At 40.0% G+C, this 19401-nt stretch overlaps 1 protein-coding gene across 1 annotated transcript in view; it reads right to left on the reverse strand.

Annotated features, from left to right (window-relative positions):
* Positions 1-758: 758 nt before the first annotated feature.
* Positions 759-19401, reverse strand: part of LOC306705435 (glutamate receptor 3) — a gene marked incomplete at its 5' end in the record, with an annotated part of 62237 nt that continues 43594 nt past the window's right edge. The window contains 7 exons of the mRNA XM_079172193.1: positions 759-837; positions 1583-1831; positions 8440-8554; positions 9247-9494; positions 14959-15157; positions 17053-17426; positions 18594-18800. Of these exons, the coding sequence (XP_079028319.1) occupies positions 1586-1831; positions 8440-8554; positions 9247-9494; positions 14959-15157; positions 17053-17426; positions 18594-18800 (1389 nt within the window). The 3' untranslated portion in view covers positions 759-837; positions 1583-1585. The remainder of the gene's footprint in view (positions 838-1582; positions 1832-8439; positions 8555-9246; positions 9495-14958; positions 15158-17052; positions 17427-18593; positions 18801-19401) is intronic.

The following is a 19401-nucleotide window of genomic DNA, read 5'->3' on the forward strand; positions in this document are numbered from 1 at the left end:
CGGACCTCATTTCAATACAAAATGGTCTTGTTTCCAAATAGTGGCAGTTGAAACAAATGCAGTCTCACACGGTTGATTTAAAAGAAGCGTCTACGTGAATACAGTCAGTTGTATATAATGTCCAACAGGCTTAGAAAAAAAACACCACCTAAGCAGTTTCAGATGACTGTAGTTTCATATTATCGACGTTGTCTGAGTTAAAACAGGGGTACAATGTTGTCACTTTAATTGATGCTTTACCGTATTGATTGATGCTTGTCCTAAATATTATGAAACTAAAAATAGTCTTATAGTAAAACAAGAAAAATGACTTTACTTCACTAAATATAACATTCATCCAACTTAAGATTTCACCACAGAAATATGCCTGTAAAGTATTCAAATGACTTAATAAGTACTGCAGGATGTTTTCATTGCAAATCATGGCTTTTTTCTTCTTCTTCAACATAGAAAACCACTGAAATTACAACAGTTCATCTAATTGTCATTTGAAGCACTGTTTTTGCCCTATAGTTCCACCGATTTATTTTGTTTATATGTTGGTTTTTTTCAAGTGAATTCAATTTAGATTGCATTGCCATGACGCCGAAATGCTCCATAAGGCACTACAAGAGGCAAGTCTTATGCTTCCAGAAGAAAAAGTCCTGTTGCAACGTTGCCCTCCGTTAGTGTGATGGGCCTCACAACCCCAATGAGCACTTGTTGACTCGTAGGCTTGTGTCCAAGCTGATGACAAAGACGGCTGCTGCCTCCATGCTGCCAGCCTCGAGGTGTCGGGGTCACACAGAGTGGCTGTTTCAATCCAGACGCACCGGTAGGAATCAACATGTTTCACCTCTGCAACAAAAAAAAAAGAGATGTGCAAAGGATGAGGACACAAAGGCATGCTGGGAAGTCTGCTCATGTTGAGTGACCTCCTTCAACTCATCATTTCATATTAACACACTAAAGTCAGAACAACTCGTGTTTTAAACTAGAATTTAACTTAAAATGTATATGTAAAGTATACATATTTAGTGAACAGTGTGTAACATTTTGGGGGATTTATTGGCAGAAAAGGAATATATATATATATATATATATTAAAAACCAGAGTATTGATAAGCCCTGACGTTACTGGTGGTTTTATATCTTTACTTTTTAATGTTTTGGTGTCATTTATTATCATGCCGCAACGCACATCTCCTCTGCTCTCTCTGTCGGCGCTGAGCTCCTTCAACTGCACACACACACTCACACAGAGTTAAGTCAGCGGTGCAGACAGTGAAGTGAACCAGGCGAAGTGAAGCATACTCTAGTTAGAGTAAAAGGCCAATACTTAGAATAATAAATCTGTTCAATGAACATGTAAACAAACAGCTAAACTTAACACTGTTGTTCGCCGACACGCGTGGAAAGGGAGGAGTGAGCGAAGGGTTATTTAGTTTGCTGCAATCTGCAACTCACCACTAGAGGTCACTATATCGTACACACTGTTCCTTTAAGTCCATGATAAAAGATTAGTGTATTCCACTCGATACTACTACTAAGATACCCAATGTTTAAACAGACACAGACATGGAAGCAACAGTAAAGGACGTACCCTTTAGATCTTAACGCTCTCTGTCCCGTACACGTTGTAGCCTTCACGATACGTGGCAAAATTCTGGGTGTTTGCCGGAGGGGCTGGCTTAAAGTTTTGGGCATTTTTTGCCAGCTTCAGTCTTTTGGTTTCTTGCCGTGACTTATAGCAGAACTCTATCAAAGCCACGGTCATAGCCAGGCCAAGCCCTCCGACCAGAATATAGAAGACTCCTGCCACATTGCTCAGGCTTAGTGCACTTGTCTTGTCCTGGGGGAGGTAAAGACCACCGTTAAGACTCTTTTAAATGGCACTCTGAGGCTGACATCAAACAACATGTACACCCAGACCAACACAATGTACATCCTGCTACACTACGACTACACAGTTACTCAGAGGAGGCTGCTGATTGCGTCTACAAATACCCTCTTGAGATATATAGATCCCTAATTCAGCCTATAAGGCAGATAAATAAGAACGACTTAAATGTGTCTTAATTCCTCCTCTCAAGTTATTTCTACCCTTAAGAGCTGGGAAGGTGAATGTAGACAGAGTTGCTATCTATCCTGCTTTATGGTCTCTTTACGAGACCATGTCTAGAGGAAGGCGGTCGTGGTCGTACAGGTCTACAGATTAAAACCTCGATTCACTATCATAGCTGCTTAACTTCAACACACTGCATTTGTACAATCAAAGAGGCAAGCTGTGGAGGGTGAACTGGACCATTTTGCTGCTATTAAAAGCCAAACAGTGATATTGAAATTAATTTATGTGAGTTTTACCATTTGCATGCCAACCATTGGGGGCATTTGGTAGTTCTAAAGGCAGTCAATTGAAAATGTCATATCTAAAAAAAAAGTCAGTGACTTATAGACATCTTTACATTAATTACTCTGACACTCCATGTAGACGTGACTTTTAAATACTACCTGACCACTTTGTGCTCAGATGGTATTTAAAGGTCAGTTTGGACTTAAGTCAGAACAAGAATAAAACATGTTCATAGAGTCATATTGGAGTTAATATACTCTGTTTGCATACAAATGAACAACATCAACAATAAACTAAATTCCAATAAAGGTTTGGATGAAAAAATAGCAGTATAATGGTTTCAATTCTATGATTCAACTTTTTAAAATTTCATGGTATGAATAAAAATAGTGTGTGATCATGCTGCAATTTTACAAATCTGTATTTGTCTACATACAGTAGTAATGAAGTCATGTTAGTGTCATGAATTATGATCGGAGTGTAAATAAATTAAGAGTATGTGTGAAGTAAATCTAGTTTTTAATGTTTTCCACATGCTATTCTGCAAGTGTTCAGATATTTAATGTCCTGATCAACATGTCTGGGGAAATTAAATATGCTTTAGATGTTTGCATATGAACATTTAGGTCAAAATGCACTTTTCAATCAGTATAAAAAGACCTGCAGCGACTGACCTTACTTCCAGAGTCCTTGGTTCCACATTCACCCTTATCGTACCACCATTTGTTTTTCAGCTTGTCTAAGATGCCTTGTTCACTGAGTTTCAATACTGCAAGGTTTACAGGAGTTCTTCACGTGGGAAATAACATAAATAACATTTTATTATGTTATTTTATGTTATTAAACTTTTTAAACTACTTTATACTGTACAAAGCGATAGAGTAGGGTCCTGGCCAACACATCACAGATAGCAAGCAACACTACAGTATAAATATAGATATATATATATATGTTTGTAAATATATGACCTTTCATAATCCATGACTACCCTAGCATGCCAGACCCCACTTATATCGCTTTGAGTAATCGGCACACACTGATCACAAGAGGAGAAAAGATTTAAAATATGCAATATAAAGCAGCTGCTGCAGAGCTTTCAGAGAAAGAAAGAAAACAGAGGCAGTCATTTTTGTTGCTATGGGCGTCCTTTTTGATGTTTAGCAAGGTGGATCTAACAGGAACCCTTTCTTGAGTAACAGACTAATTCATTTCATTTCAAAAATCCTTTCAATTTCATTTAGAAGCTATCGGCTAATGTCTCACAGAACCCCCCCCACACACACACAGAAACAAAGCTACGGGTGCTTTTTGAATCGTTACGAGCCAAATGAGGTCAAGAAAGTTTGGTTTTAAGAGTCTCTGAGCCGAATCCCTGATGAGGGGAGTCATAGTTTGGGTTCCTTTTGTTTTTGCAAGACATTAGGTTCAAATTCCTTGACTGATAGATTTCCATGCTTATTTCCTTTCAGAAGTAGGATCAGTGTTTGTAATCCAACAGCATCAAATATATTGTATTCACCACTGTGTTCTTTAGAGTGTCAAAAATAATACAAATGATGTTTTCTGATTATTTATACAAAAGAAAAAAGGAAAAACCTAAACATCAACAAGTCAGGCATGATGTTCGGTGGATGATCTGCAGTCCTGTTCTCCAGTCAGAGCTCTTTGGAAGGCAAAGTAATGATGGAAACTCAGATCCATGAATTAAAATGCAACATCTGACTATAATTCGTCAGATGCAGCCTCGTCACTGCTGCAGTGTCTGCTTTTTTTAATTTTTTGACTCTTCTTGGCGGATGGGCTGAGAGGAGGGAGAGATTTGAGCATCAACTTGGAACTTAATGGTTGTTACGCTTTATGAATCCAGCTCAATGCAGTCATGATCCTACACACAGCAATCTGTAGTTCTATTATTTGGACAACGACACATTTTGGATGCTTTCTCTCGGTGTTGTTATGATGCCTTTTGGAGTCACTATGAGGATGAATTGCAGACAAAAAAAAAGCTTTCAAGTGGGGGGGTTTACTTCCATTTGAAAGCAACAGCTAAAAGTCAACAGTTGTTCCTAATAATTCTGTTTAAAGGTACCGTAAATATCACAAAATAACTTTTAATTAAAGCTAATTATTGATGAGCATCTACGGACTTCTATCTTGTTCTTGTCTCTCTGTGACCTGCCTGAACATAGAACAAAGCTTTGGCCTCAGCTGTTGAGTCTGTGTACATTTACATTCATACTCCTCAGTTTAATAACTTTTAGTCGCATAAAAATAACTACCGCTGGTTAAAGCTTATGACTGGTTGTGATCGGATACTGTCCACCCTGTCCCACAGCATTGTGGGTAGGGTGATTTACTCTACTGACTTGCCTTTTCTTGTTATTATAAATTATACATTGAGATTCTCTGAAGCTGCTGGTAATCAGATAAAGGTCTCAGATACACCACCAGGTGGTGACCATGGACTTCTAAATAATACACGGATGAGCACTGTCCAGGTTCACTTTACATTGCTGAATATTTCCCTGTTTCTTTCCTAATCTGAGAAACCTGAATAAAACAGAATGCCCTCCGTACATTATGCATAGAAACAAATTATAGCAGTTGTTGGGAGGAGATGTCTGACATTTGGCTATCCGCTGGAAATTTGATCAAAGTATGTGGATGACAATACTATAAATTACAATTAGTTAAAAGATTTAACATCTAAACGAGTACAAGGCTAAATAACTGTCCTCATCTCTGCTGGAGAACTTAAAGAGAAGTCAAAGAGACTTCAGAGGTGAGAAAGGCCGCTTGTTAAAAACACACAACGGTAGAAACAGGGAATTAAAAACATCCGTTCCCCTTCTGAATTAGTTTCTACAGCACCATTTCAAAACAGAAACATGTTAAAACAAGCTGACTTTGAGTTGCACTAATGCTGAAAGTGAACTCTTAAGGACCACAGTTCAGGCCCACTGAGCAAATCAAATCAACGATATACTGGATAGTAAGTCACATACTCTACAGGATATACTGTAGTATGTCTGTGGATCTGCCAAGAGAACATCCTCCTCTTTGTTTTCAACCCTTTTCTAAACTTCACAGTCAGTAATCTGTTTACTTGTAACTAATTCAAAGTCTCCTTCTGCGTACCTAACCTTAAAAATGTAACCTTGATGGCAGAATATAGAGGGAAATATATAAGTACTAGGTACTAAGGTCATTAGGGAGCTCATGTTCAAGACATAAGGACACACACACACACACATATATATAATATATACACACACACACGTGTATGCACCAGCATACAGCAGTTCAAACCAGCCCCCTCAGCCTCTGTCTTCTCTCACTTCTGCATTATCTCTGGTGACGGTCTGATTATGCAAAGGCTCTTAAATTATGCATCCGGTTGACCAATCAGATTTCATTCAAATCTGAGAGTATTTAACATAATCTTCTAAGTGCCTTGATTCTCTCGAGGTCAGAAGCTCCTCAGAGGGCGATTTACATTTTTTTAATCATACTTACTGAATAAAAATGGGTAATTTAAAAAACCTGCAACTTATATGACTATAGGAAATATGATTTCCACAGCATAGGACCTTTAAAAGAGATGTCTGATAGTTGTTTTTCTCAGGCTGGTTGTCGTAAGCCTCTAAATCACAATCTATGAATCCCTGATTAAGAACAGGAGGTGGACATAATATAGAGGACACCTGTGCAATCTATTGCAATGCATTGCAACAGCTGGTGCTATAAATATTACATTTGTAAAGTTTAATTAAATAATAATGCTCAGTTTTTGGTGAAGCGGTATTGATTCACCTTCATAGTAATCTTTTGGGGTCGTAGTTTGTGTTGTTGCAGTCTTACCTCGCGTCTTACGAGACCTGTAGGCTTCATAAAGATCGTCTTTATTGTCGTGTTGTAATTTGATACATTATACAGGTGTTTCTGTTATTGTGTCCACCCCCTGTAAGTGTCGACTTAACCTTCGCTCCATCTTATTTAAGTCATCTCAAAACTTCCTGTATGAGTCTGTCTGCAAAACAAGAAAACAGCATCTAAAAAAAACTCATGACCACAAAAAAATAAACCATATGAAAAAAAACAAACATGCACAATACCGACTTATATGGCCAAATTAGAACATAAATCACATACTGTATGACGTGAAATTAAATAAACATCACACATATGAACAGAAACAGATTTGTTTTACATCGTCCAGCTTTGATTCATGAAACGGTCGTAGACGTGTGACGTAACGTTCTGTCTGGAGTTGTGTTTGGTTTAAAATATCTCCGTTGATTTCTTGTAAACATAAAATGCTTGAATTTGATTTCAGCAGCCAAATGACAACATAACATTGATTTAATGTTACGCTGTGCATGTCATAGTTTCTCAGTGGTAGTTACATACAATATATTTCTATCTCATTGTGTAATTACCCATACCTGCATTTCTGAAAGTGAAATAAGGAGAAAGAAATGTGGCAGTCAGATTTCCTGTCACACTGATCGTCTACTCTCTCTCCAACCAACGGATCGAGGCAAATTGCCAGTGAGCGGAGACGGCTTCTTTGCGTTATCCCACCGGTAGTATCCATGTCCTGCTCACTCAGGAATGGATGACTAGAGTCAATAACAGCAAAGTTTGCCCCGTCTCTTTTCTCGCAATATGCCAAGTGTACTGTGGTCATGACACAAGCTGAAGAGCAGAGGCAGAGATGGATCCACCGCTGAGGGCGATTACTGTGCCCTGAAACAAAGAGATCAGGGGCCTCATTTATAGAAAGGGTTGTACAACAGATTTGATTGAAGAAATTCTCATCGGAAAAAAAGGTCCCAACTGTTCTGCAGGAGCTGAGCCTGATGTGCACAGTTGTAAATAAAGATAGATTATGTGCACACAGAATGAAAAAGTAAGACAAGCTGTACGACAATATTAAGTTAAGCTTTTCTATATTGTAACGCCACTTGTTTGTTTCAAAACAACATTTTAAAGTGAGACTATGTGACTTTTAAAACTCTTCTTCTTCTTACAAATTTAAAGCAATACATCTGAGCCCTGCTTCAGTAGTAGAGCTCAGCTGCAGCCTCGCTATGACCAGGAGCTAATGGTGACAAACTTAAAATTATAGGTATTGCGACAGATTTTTTTTAATGTTTTTAATTACAAAATTAAAACCAAAAGTAAAACACACCAGAAAATGACGATGCACCATTGTCCTGTAATTGCCACTTGTGGCCACAGTGGCTGCTGCGTCTAAAGCTGCATGGTCTCACTTTAAGGTCTGATTGCATCTTTGCACACTTATTTGTACATCAGTTTTATGCTCACTATGAAAACAATATATTTTTTTTTTTCACAAAAGTGAGATTCAATTCAAATCCTCTTGTACAAATGGAGCCCCTGGTCATATCTTACACTCTATTACTGCAGGGTTTACCAGGTCAGGGTGGCCATGGATAGACTTTGACTGGCCTTGGACCAAAGACCAACCAAAGGTTTCTTACGCTGGATTTCGATGAAAGGATGTTGGACAAAAAAAGTTTGGACCGTTAGTTGTCAGTCTGTCATTAGAATTCTCACGTTTGCCTGCGATGCTTAGTCCCCTCAAGACAACGCTGTTCCCCGTGCCTGCCCTAACACCCAGGCGGCAGAGTGGATAGGTCATACTGTACATTGTTCCATTTGGAGATATAAACTGTGGAACTTAGTTGTCTGGCATTAGTTTGCCACATATGACGATATAAAAGCTGCCATGTTGACCTGTAGACATAAAAAGCAGAGGGAAAGATGATTTCTGTCTTGTATAACTACAGGTCAAAAATATAGAAAAGAACTACTCTGTCACAAAGACGATATTAAGCGCTTCATAATCTGATCTTCCGCTGTCCTACTTCTGCACTTCTCACACTATTTTTGCTTTTTCCTACTCCATTAGCCAAGTAAAGGGTTCCCAGTTGATCACAGTTGCACAAAAGATAAAATCAAACTTATTCATCTGTAACTTATTATCAAATATTTGGGCCTAAAGACTACAGTCAGTGTGACGCCAGCCTTGCCGATTACTCTGTTCTAGGATACCCGACTTTGGTGACATTGAGGCTGACCTTAGAGTCACCTCCCCCGCTGCCGCACTCTCCCTTGTCGTACCACCATTTGTTTTTCAATTTGTCCAAGAGGCCTTGCTCATTCAGTTTTAACACTGCCAGGTTAACAGCATTTCTTGAAACGATAAAACATAGCTTGTAAGAAAATGAACAGGTCCGTGAGAAATCTAATATAGAATATTAGTAAAAAATTGTGATAAATATCAATGGTTCATAAGGGGAGCACGGAAGGGACAAATTGGTAAAGAATTTCACTGGTGTAGAAGGGTAAGAAGCATTGTTACAGCAAAGGAAATGTTAAATATTAGAGAGGTGGCATGGAGGGTTACATTGCTTGTAACTGAAGTGTGCGGGATGGGGACATTCTGTCATTGTTGAATTAGAAATAAGAACATCCAGCATGCAGCTTAACATTCATCACAACTGACAGACCAGCATTGTAACTAGCAAAAAAAACAATGCAAAAGGGCACCACGGAAACCAGGAGAGGGAGGAGAGGTGGAAGGGCAAAACGAACAAAGATTGGGAAAGGTGACACATCGACATTCAGATGGATTCAGTGACAGTGACTAATATACCATTAACCTTAAGAGGAAGAAGAAACAGAGACACAAACCAGATAGATAGGACAGAACAGAAAATGTCTGAACGTGTTGATTAAACTCATAATACTGTTCACTCATTGATGCACTTGGAGAAAAAAAGAAGAATTAAGGAGTGAGGAAGAAGAGAATGGCAAAAAAGAGACATCAGGGTAGGTGGAATACTATAACAACATGGAAGATATTGTTATATTATCCCACCCACCCTAATGCAGAGCCTTTAGGTGTGGCCACACCATAGCCCTTAGAGTCGAGGTTGCCGCCCACTTTCATGGTGTCACATGGTTTCCGCTGCTCTATGTACTCGTTCATTGTGGATTCGAGTAGAAAGGCGAACTTGCCCTTCGACTTTCGTACTCTGGCAACCCCGTCTGGTGTTGTTTTGGCAAATACTGAGGGTTCAGCTGATTTCATGTATGACCACATTTTCTCATAAACTGCTATTTTGGAGCGCTGCATTCAAGGACACAGAGAAAAAAGACAGAAACAGTTTAGTTATGCACTTCACACACGACAACCATGATGACGTAATGAGCCGCTGTGGGTTTGAGTAAAAGGAAGGGTTCATTTTGGGAAATACTGACATGAGAATATTGATACCACTCTCCTGCTGAGAGTGGTATCAATCTTCTCATCTACCCCACAGAAAGAAAGAGAATAAGCGTCAAACTGATCCTTTAAAGCAACTCTGGATCACGTGGGAAATAACCTGCTGCTGCACTTCCTGGCCACGCCCCAGTCCACCATGACAATAGCGCCTGATGTGACGCCACAGATTGGGGGCGTGGCCAGAAGTGCAATATGCTTACAGATTTCCCCACATAGAGGGCAGTGCACTGACAGTTTTCTGCACCTTTTAATTCAGAGTAGATTCACCCTTTTGATACAAAAAATAAATAAAAAAATGCAGCGGAGGTAGTGGGCTTTTTGCCAGCAGCCTGAAGTCTGACAATCTGGCAGCTCAGCAGAAGCAAAATGCAGGCCGTGTTTTGTATCAATATAACAGACAGAAGTGACCTCCTCCTCTTCAGCTTGTGTACGTACCAGTAGGTCACAGCTGGAGTCACGATTTAAATATGCCAAGTCATCAGTCCAGTCGATTTGACTACTGTGCTTTAGCAACACTTTAATCTGTGTCATTTTAATTTAAAATATTGTTGTTCAATACGTTATGGTGCTAAATATAATACATAACCACCTGTGCAGGTTGTTTCTCTCTTCTTATATCTTTTGGGTACACCTTTTTATTTTTAAAGCAGCTGACAGATTATGTTCACAGTTTTCCACATTTGTATCCAAATGACTTCAGAAATAAGAAAAACAATGTCTGCTGTTAAAGCTGTTCTAATTTGTTTTTACTTTTAAGTTTCTACATTTCTCAAAATGTTAATGTTTTTCCTATAATTTGGTATTCCACATTATTAAAAACTAATCAAGTTCAAAAAAAGATTAAAACCACCAATGATCTGGCTGTTATTATTGCATAGTCATCGGTTCTGACATGACGTTCATGAATACACATTAAAGCCATATTATTTGTTGTTTGACAGTAATGCCTTTCACACATTTGACCTGCGCACTCCGAGACCGATGGATTCACCTCTGTGGCCCAGTCAGCCGCCAGCTGGAGCAGCTACAGAGGTGCACAGCCCCGCGCTGACACTCAGTACGCTGCTAAAAATGGCCGGCGAGAGGCTGATTGCCGGTCACCGGGGAGCCGGAGTACACAGCTGTCTACAATCGAAGGGGAGGAATAGAGAAGCTGCAGCTAATATGACCTTCTGCTGAGCTCGGTGAGGGAGAAGCGCCTCAGAGGGAACTTTTGAGTTGAAACTTTTCATATTTCTACATGTCTTCAAGGGGACGCTTGTCAGTTCATAATCGCTCGGGCAAACAGGAAGTACGTAAATGTGTGAACGAGCGTTTGACGTCAGACCTCCAGAACTCTGGAGCAAGTTCTTATTTACATAACGTTTTATTTTCCTTGTATCATTTATTGATGATCTTATATATTCCTTATCAACAACACACAGTATATTTGGAATTCGAAATGGAATATTTTTCTGATTATCGTATTCCGTATTGCTTTATTTATTTATGGTCCTTGATAACCGGGCCCCAGAGCCTGTATTTACTTGCTTATTTAAAGTATTTATTGTACAGAAATCAAGTGTGCATGACTGGTTTTATCCAGATTGTGTGTTCAGTCGTTGTGTGAGTCAGTCCCACGTCACATATGGTACGTGAAAGTAAAGGAAAACCTCAGAGCGAATTGACAATCTAAGTCAGCTTGTTGGTGTGTACAGCTGTGTTGTGAAAATAATTCACCGGAGATGTAATGGATTGTGGGCTCAGGCTAGTAAATGAATCATTCTTGACATATGCGCGATTTCAGTTCAGTTGAGTGTTCATGTAAACACTCTTAACATGACAGTAATAGGTGACGACAGGCCCGGCCATAGCGTAAATATAATTCTCAATACAGCAGTTGCAACTTAACAAAGACAAATGATTTCCATAAATCAATTGTTATTAATGATTTGTGTTGCCACAACAATCATTTAACTGACAAATGGGGCAAGTGAGGAATGTGGGTTTACGGTCCCTTATCATTCTGGAAATAAACTGGTCTCAACTGAAATTCTTCCAGCTCCCAGTTCATGCGTTTTGCAGCTGACTTGAAGGGCTGCGAGTGATTCATGGCCCTCTGTGTGCGTCTGTCATGCTGTCATCCAGAAACAGAGACGACAGGCCAAACAAAGCATGCGCCATCTTTCTAGTGTGTGTTTTTTTATCTGCATGCAATTCTTAAGTTAGGTGCATGATGAAGTATGTAATTAAAACTCATTTACTGAATGTTCATGATCAGTGGAAACAAATGAATAATGTACCTAAATAATAAGCGTGGCTCATTTAGCAGCACCGCTGTAATTCATGTTAAAATGATCACTAACACACTTTGATATTCTAATAGAAAGTAAACAAACTACTTCTTACTTGTCCTCTCCTCTCACACATAACATTATTCAACGTCAACCCTTCAACCTCTCTATAAATACACACACACAGTATTGCACACAAACTGAATGATCCAAGTAAGTCAGTCTCAGCGGCTTGCTGAACGTAATTGAGAACAATGTGATTTAAAATGTGAATTAAGCAAATAAGATGTGGCATTCAGAGAGCTTCAGAGGTGCTGATGATATTTTTTTAAACAGAGCAAGCCTAGCCGCTTCCCTTTGCTCCGAGTCTGTATCCTAAACTAAGCTAATCGTCCACTAGCTCCTGCTTCATATTGAGTGTCCAGACACAACGGTATTGAACTTTTGAAATCACTGTCAAGAAAGCAAATGAGCACATTTCTTTACACATGCCTAAAACCAGATAAGATGTACTTAGCAGACACTTGTGATATTTAGCAGAAATAAATCTAGTTGAGGTTAAAAGTTGAGTAAAACTGAATCTCCACGGCGTTGCAAAGCCCGGTGGTTTGAGAACAACGTAATGAATCCTTTCTAAAAACCAGAAAAGAATAAAAGTGAGTACTTGAAAAATAGACTTGTTAGTCGTCACTGTATATATTGTGTACCGAGGACACTGTGTGATCTTCTTTAAAAAGTATTCACAGCTCCTATTAATCATTAGCTTTGACTCTCCAGATCTCAATAAGCGTAATAAGAGAACGGCTCCTCTGCATTGACATTTCCAGTTTGGAGGAAGAAAGGCAGAATATTTGTCACTCAGGATGAAATCACTACACGCCCGTCAATTATCTTCTCAGGAGCACCTTTGACAAATCACAGCCTGCCAAATACAACGTGGATAAGCACATCCAGCGCAGCGTGTGGAGCTGCTTTTAATGCGATGATTCACCAGGAAGCCTCAGAAAAAAAAATCTATTTGATACATTTTATATTTGAAAGTTTCTTTAACAGACACGTCAAATGGGGGTATTTTACGACTGCGGCATGTGCCAATCACCCAAAAATATCTTCTCTCTTTACTTCATCATCTATTTTATAACATTAAGTTAACAAGACATATGGAGAAGTCTGCTGAAAAAAGTTCCTACTTTGACAACTGAATTATTGCTCCTTAGTGCTCCGCTTAATGTCACATCTGCTGTCCCTGCACAGAAGCCTGGTTTGAGTTACTACACATTAAAAGAGGAGAAAATCAACACAGCTGTGTGACTCCGGATGAGCCGTATTACATACATTTATTTTGTGATTTCTTGTATGAAATGATTATCCTCCCCCTAGATGTTACATTAACTAAATCCCCTTAACATGCTCGTCGGATTCTCGTTGTCTTCGCTAAATAAAAATATTCTGAACAGCCACATTTTTTGTACCGTTTTAAAGTACTGCAGTGCCGGAGACAGCGGGTTACAGATGACCTCCTCCACACTGATCATGTCGATTGCTCCAATTCAATGCTTTTAGACCCGAGTCCAGCTTGGCACACAGCACGCCATGCCACTCTGCTTGAACGCCATTATAAATGGGTTGGGTCACAGAAACGTTACACATGCCTCCCCTCGCTGACACCCCAGCAGAATCATTCCTCTCCACTATCAAACGCACTTCTCTCTTGAGAGCTGTGCATGCTTTTATTAGATTATGTTCGGACTGACTCTGTCCTAACAAGAAAGCCCCCGTCCTGCCAGCTGCGAGAGTAAAATGGAGCAGATAACCAAACCAAACAGACAGAAACAAGCTGTTCTACCTTTACTGTGTTTAAGCATCTTTACTCATGCTGTCTGTGAATCTCAGAGGAGATTGTAAGATGTGATTTTATAACTCCCTGTGGACTGGGGCAGAGTCTGAAACCAGCACACAGTGCCTTCCTGATCACACGGGGTCCACAGGGTTTATATTTATCAAACGTCTCAGAATCACTCAGAGCACTCACACCAAGAGGCCGACTGGGACTTAAAATAGACACAAGCTCAGAGACGGACAACGGATGTGAATGACATTTCCGTTTCCGAGGAATAGGACGTCTTCTTTGAGACTGCAGTTCAGTGACAGAAAACATCTTGTAGTTCTTGAAAATTACATTTCTTATTAAGTTTATAAACAGAACGGACCTGATTATCTGAACTGTTGTTTCACTTCATTCTTTATGAATCGCTCAACAAATCACAGATCACAGACAAATCGCAGTGATTCAGAGGCTGAGACAGAACTACATCTTCACAATCTGATGCAGAATTTAAACAAAATGGATACATTGGTTTCAAAATGATTCATTTAAGACCCACACGCCTACACAATCTGTCACCTGCTTTTCTTAATGGCACCTCTAAGGGAAGTTGAATTATTAGTGTTTTTAAGGCTGCAGATTAATCCGTTTTTAGTACTTAGCCGTGTATGCACTGTGTGACCTCGACATAATTGTTTGCGCCCTTGCTTTGGCAGCAAGTGGATATAAGAATGAATCTGCACATTAGAAGAGTTTAATCAAGTTTGGTTTATGACTCTACTGATGATTGGATGAGGGAGCATAATTGTGAGAACTGCACAGGTGAATTATATCTGTTGCCAGAAAGGGTGAAGAAACAATCAAACATTTTTTGGGGATTTTGAAGGAGAGAACCGAAGTTCATTTTGTGGACACAATGGATTTTAAACCCTAAGCCTAATACCATAATTTAATACTGTGTACCACTGTTTTATAAAGTACTGAATTAATCAGGTGTAGTTGTAATACTAGTAGCTTAATTTGGAAGCGCTGTATCAGGGGAAAATACAATTATAGACAATTATATCATTGATTATACTTAGATTTATTACCTGGCAGGTAATAAATCAAATCACACAGAAAAGCTCCGGGCCAACTTTAACTTAAGTGAGAGCGGCTCTCGTTATACAGTGCAGCGGCAGCATGGATGACAGCCAGTTGAGACACTCACCCTAAAGAACTCCTTGGTGGAGCCTGAGTCTAACGTCCCGTAGGCGATCTCTGTCTGCTTGGCCAGGTCCTCGGCGCCCTCGATCGGAGAAACCATCCTCTCCACGGTGAGGAAGGCCGCCAGGTTAGCCGTGTAGGAGGAGATGATGATGAGGGTGAAGAACCACCACACTCCTCCGACGATGCGGCCGGACAGAGATCTGAGAGGAGGAAACAGAGCAGACAAGAGAGACATGAGAGCATCAGAATACAACATAGGGAGCGATAGAAGGATCATTTTCCGCAGAGTTCTCTGTGTTTGGCACGTTGTCAGCCCAGTTTAGCCCAGACTATCTCCTTAATTTGAGGATTTGTATCCTCTTTGGAGAGGTTAACCCATTAAGTGATGAGAACTGCGATGTTACCCACATGTCCCTGGTGCTCCATGCTATTTGCACAAATTACTTTTAGAGAAGTATCATTAACTCAAAATATGATGATTATGATGATTGATTAATTCGTTGAAAGTAATAATAAGCCTCATTAACTCAATATAACTGTGTTCCACATTTCGTTTTGGCACTAATTCAGGTGTGCAACCATCCCAGGATAACACTCGCTCCAAGTTAGTACTGCTATATCGGGTGCATTTTTTTGTCTTTGGTGAAACAAAGCAGGTCTTGGTCCTTTTGTTGTGTTTCAGGTTGCAAGTTTATTTACTTGTGGTAGCTGTTGGTTTAAAGCTGCAGCCAGTTTTTGGTGCAGACATTTGTTAGAGCGTTTAGTACATCTGTTGTTAAATCTCCATCACAAATTTAGACCAGAGAGGACAAAAACAAGTCTGAAGTAAAAAGCACACTGAGACTCTGTCTGCCATTGAATTCAGGGTGTGATGAGCCAAACTGCTCCGTCATAGAGATACTCCCATCCTGCTCACTGTTCCTTAACCAATTCTTCACAGTTTCCACATCAGCGTAAAGGCTCCGACTTAAAATCTGTGCCTTGCAGAGCAACCCTGGGTTTATATTTTTTAAATGTGACTATTCTCTCTGGTACCATCCCGGATTTCCATCATCACGCACGTTTTACTGAATGTGCTGCTCTCAGATGAACTCACATTTGTCATTTCAAATGAGGGTCTATTTGCACCGCGTCACTGCATTGCAGATGTACTTCTCTGGATTTCTCCAAATATATTGTTTTCATAGATATTTATGGATGTATTCTACCCTTATGGTGCTTTTTAAGTTGTAAATATTTAGTTTGTACTTCAGCAATCAAAGTCTATGCTATGACATGACTGTATATATATTTTGTCCCTATCTTTCAGATGTTTCTTCTTAGTGATTACTAATAATTAAAGGGTTGATCTGTTGTCTGTTTCCCTACAAAATAAATGTTAATTGTGCCAAATGTTTTCACCATTAAAAACCCATTTTTTCAGAAGCAAATCATCAACCACTCATCCAATTTCAGACTAGTTTGAACCTGTGAAAACCTCTCCTTGGTCTTCAACCAGCTGCTATACAATCTCCAAGCGTCTCAGATGAAAGGATGACGGAAGCAAAAATCCTTGAAGAAGAGGTGAGGGACACCACAACAGTGATGAATAAAGAAACGGATGGATGAACAAATACAGGGGATGATCATTGAATTGGAAAAATACATAATGTAATGGTGCTGATGATGTTTTTTCCCCCCCCAACAAAATGCATTATATGCACCAATGAGATGACCGTAAAATGGGACATGCAGCAAAAACACGGTAGCCCTCCAAGAGTCATGAGGAGTTTGAGCAGCTACTCTGGATGAAACATAATGACCCCTTTGCATTTTACAGCCCTCAGCATGGTGGATATAAGTTATTTTGTGGATGCAAAGCATCACTGCCGGCATGCAGTTTCAAAGCAAAGGTGTGTTTGCTCCGAGAAAGAAATGGGAGGAAAAGTGCAGTGACGTCGTGAAAGCATGAGGTTAGGTGGACTGCAGCAATACCAAAGCTCAAAATAACCTATATGCACCATGGCAGGAAGGAGATGAATGAATGGGACTATAAAATGCAGAGAGATGACGAAGACAACTGAGGGGTGGTGGAGAGTGAATTACAACAACCAACCTTGGTGAGATATCGCATCCTTGCTGCATGAAGGCACCCAGGGAGAACCACAGGCTATTAAAAATCCCAAAGTCGTTTGGAGGGTCTGGGGGGCTCTGAGGGTCTTTGGCCTCATCATTTTCGTCCAGATGCCACTCGTAAGGGCTGAACCGGCTCACCAGGAAGAGCACCACACTCACGCCGATATAGGCAAAAACTATACACATCCAAATCTCATAGGCCAGTGGGTCCAGGAAGGAAAACACCCCGGGTTTGGACTTTTGAGGCTTCTTAATCATAATGGAGATGCCCAAGCTCATAAAGGGCTTAGAGAAGTCTATCACTTCTTCCCGTACCAACGTTATAGTTAGAGGAGCCACGGCTATGTCAGCTCTCTGTGAAAATGGGAACAGGCACACTGGGAGTTAGTCTTACAGAACAAATAACCAACCAAAGGTTTACATATTGACTTAACAAAAGAAACACTGAAAAACTCAAAGTCAATGCAATAAACATGATATATATATATATATATATATAGCTCACACTGTCTTCTAAACATATATACTGTACGTGCCCAGGCGCACAGCTTTTAAGTGAATTCATGGAGTAAAGAGATTGGACACAGTTAAATCTTAGAATATACTGAATGGACCTGTGATAATGCCTGTGAGAGGGATATCTGCCATTTAAAAATGAGTCACTCAGCATTTGTGTTGGCTAATGTCTTTGTCTCGGTCCAAATCTCCTCCATGAATCAAACAGAGGGTTGGAAGACAGAGGTGGAGGAGCTTACTTATGTAAGCAGTCCATGAAATGTGAATCAGCCTGTTAAATTCACCTCTCAGATCTTTTGCAAACGCCTGACCGACTCGTCAATTAGTTATCTCACTGCGGTGACAAAAGTTTGCATTGAGGTGATTGGCGGTATTGTAACTGAATATCGAAATATGGAAATATTTAACACAAAGGATTCATATCTTAGATCAAGTTAGGAGGGGTCTAAGCCAAAAGTGTCCAATATTAATTCTGGATGCAATAAATACAGCATAGGTCTTCTCTTTCTGTCTAAATATTAAGAGGGCTACAGAAGAGCAGAGCGTTCTGTTAGAATAGCCACAACAGCGGAAAGTAAAGGTTTTAAATAGAGAATCCTGCACTGAATCACTGTTTGCATACAGATTTTTGTTTTAATTCCAGTCTGCCGTGTGAGATTCTTCGACATTATTCATTCAGCAGCTGAGGTCTCATAAAAGATGCATATCATCTTGCTAAAGCCAGTTTAAGTGTGAGTGAGCCACGAGATGCATGACAAAAAAAAACAGTCCAGGCAATTTGTAGTTGAAGAAGGACTTTCCAAAAACCCACTCAGACCACTATGATTGATGGTACATTGACATGGTCATATTCAATATAATCTTGCATCATTGGTTTATCATTGGTTTAATTTAATTTACTATGCTTTACAATAATCTGAAGAAAACGGAGTAGCAGTAGCAGGAAACAACTAAAGATGAACATTAACCCCCCCTTATGAGCTACACAGGCGGACTGAGACTTACCCCATAAACCAGTTCACCCACCATCCCGTTCCACGTCTTGGTCTCCGGATCTCTGGCTCCGTACTTCCCATCCGGGACTACTGACAGCTTATATCTTATCCCCACATGTTTTGCAATTTCAGAAGCTAAATCGACACAGTAGCCTTCATATCTGTCATTCCCATCCATCTGCATATAGTTTTTCTTGTACATCACATACGGAGCTTCCTGTTAATTAGACATAAATGTGAGTTCATTGTAAAGAGACATACAGATCCACAGTGGCCAGGCCTCATGAGTCACACAAGGCTGGGACGTGATTGGTACTGAACGCATGCACACATGCTGGGGTGACAGACAAACAGATATGGGGGACATTAAAAGCCAAACAGAGCAGAGTTTAGAAGGATCTACGCAGCATCAGTTACAGGCATGTTATTTGGGGACTCGACAGACTAAAAAAGCAGGCCGCTGCTGGAGTGACGAGGTCAAATGGGTCAGCGGGAGTCGAGCAAAGCATCTAACATGCATAACGGAGGCAAAGCAGGATGTCAGGAGCTCCTTCATGCTAGCCTCATCCGCAATCTAAACGTGTGAAAATGGATGATAGGTCGGAGTTTGCATTTGCTTTGCATCAGCGTGGCACAAGGAGCAGGACAAGTTGAATGGAGCACTTTTCCAGTTCATAAAGTAAACGTCAGTGAAGGCAGAGAGTGATACATCCACAACTTGGGATATCTATTCTTACATCAAACAAATATCGAGCTCATAAAACACGTGAGCCACGTCAGAAGAGTAGCTGTATGACCAAAATAAAAAGTCATACTGG

Source organism: Pholis gunnellus, assembly GCF_910591455.1.
Source record: "Pholis gunnellus genome assembly, chromosome: 13".
NCBI classification, from domain to species: domain Eukaryota; kingdom Metazoa; phylum Chordata; class Actinopteri; order Perciformes; family Pholidae; genus Pholis; species Pholis gunnellus.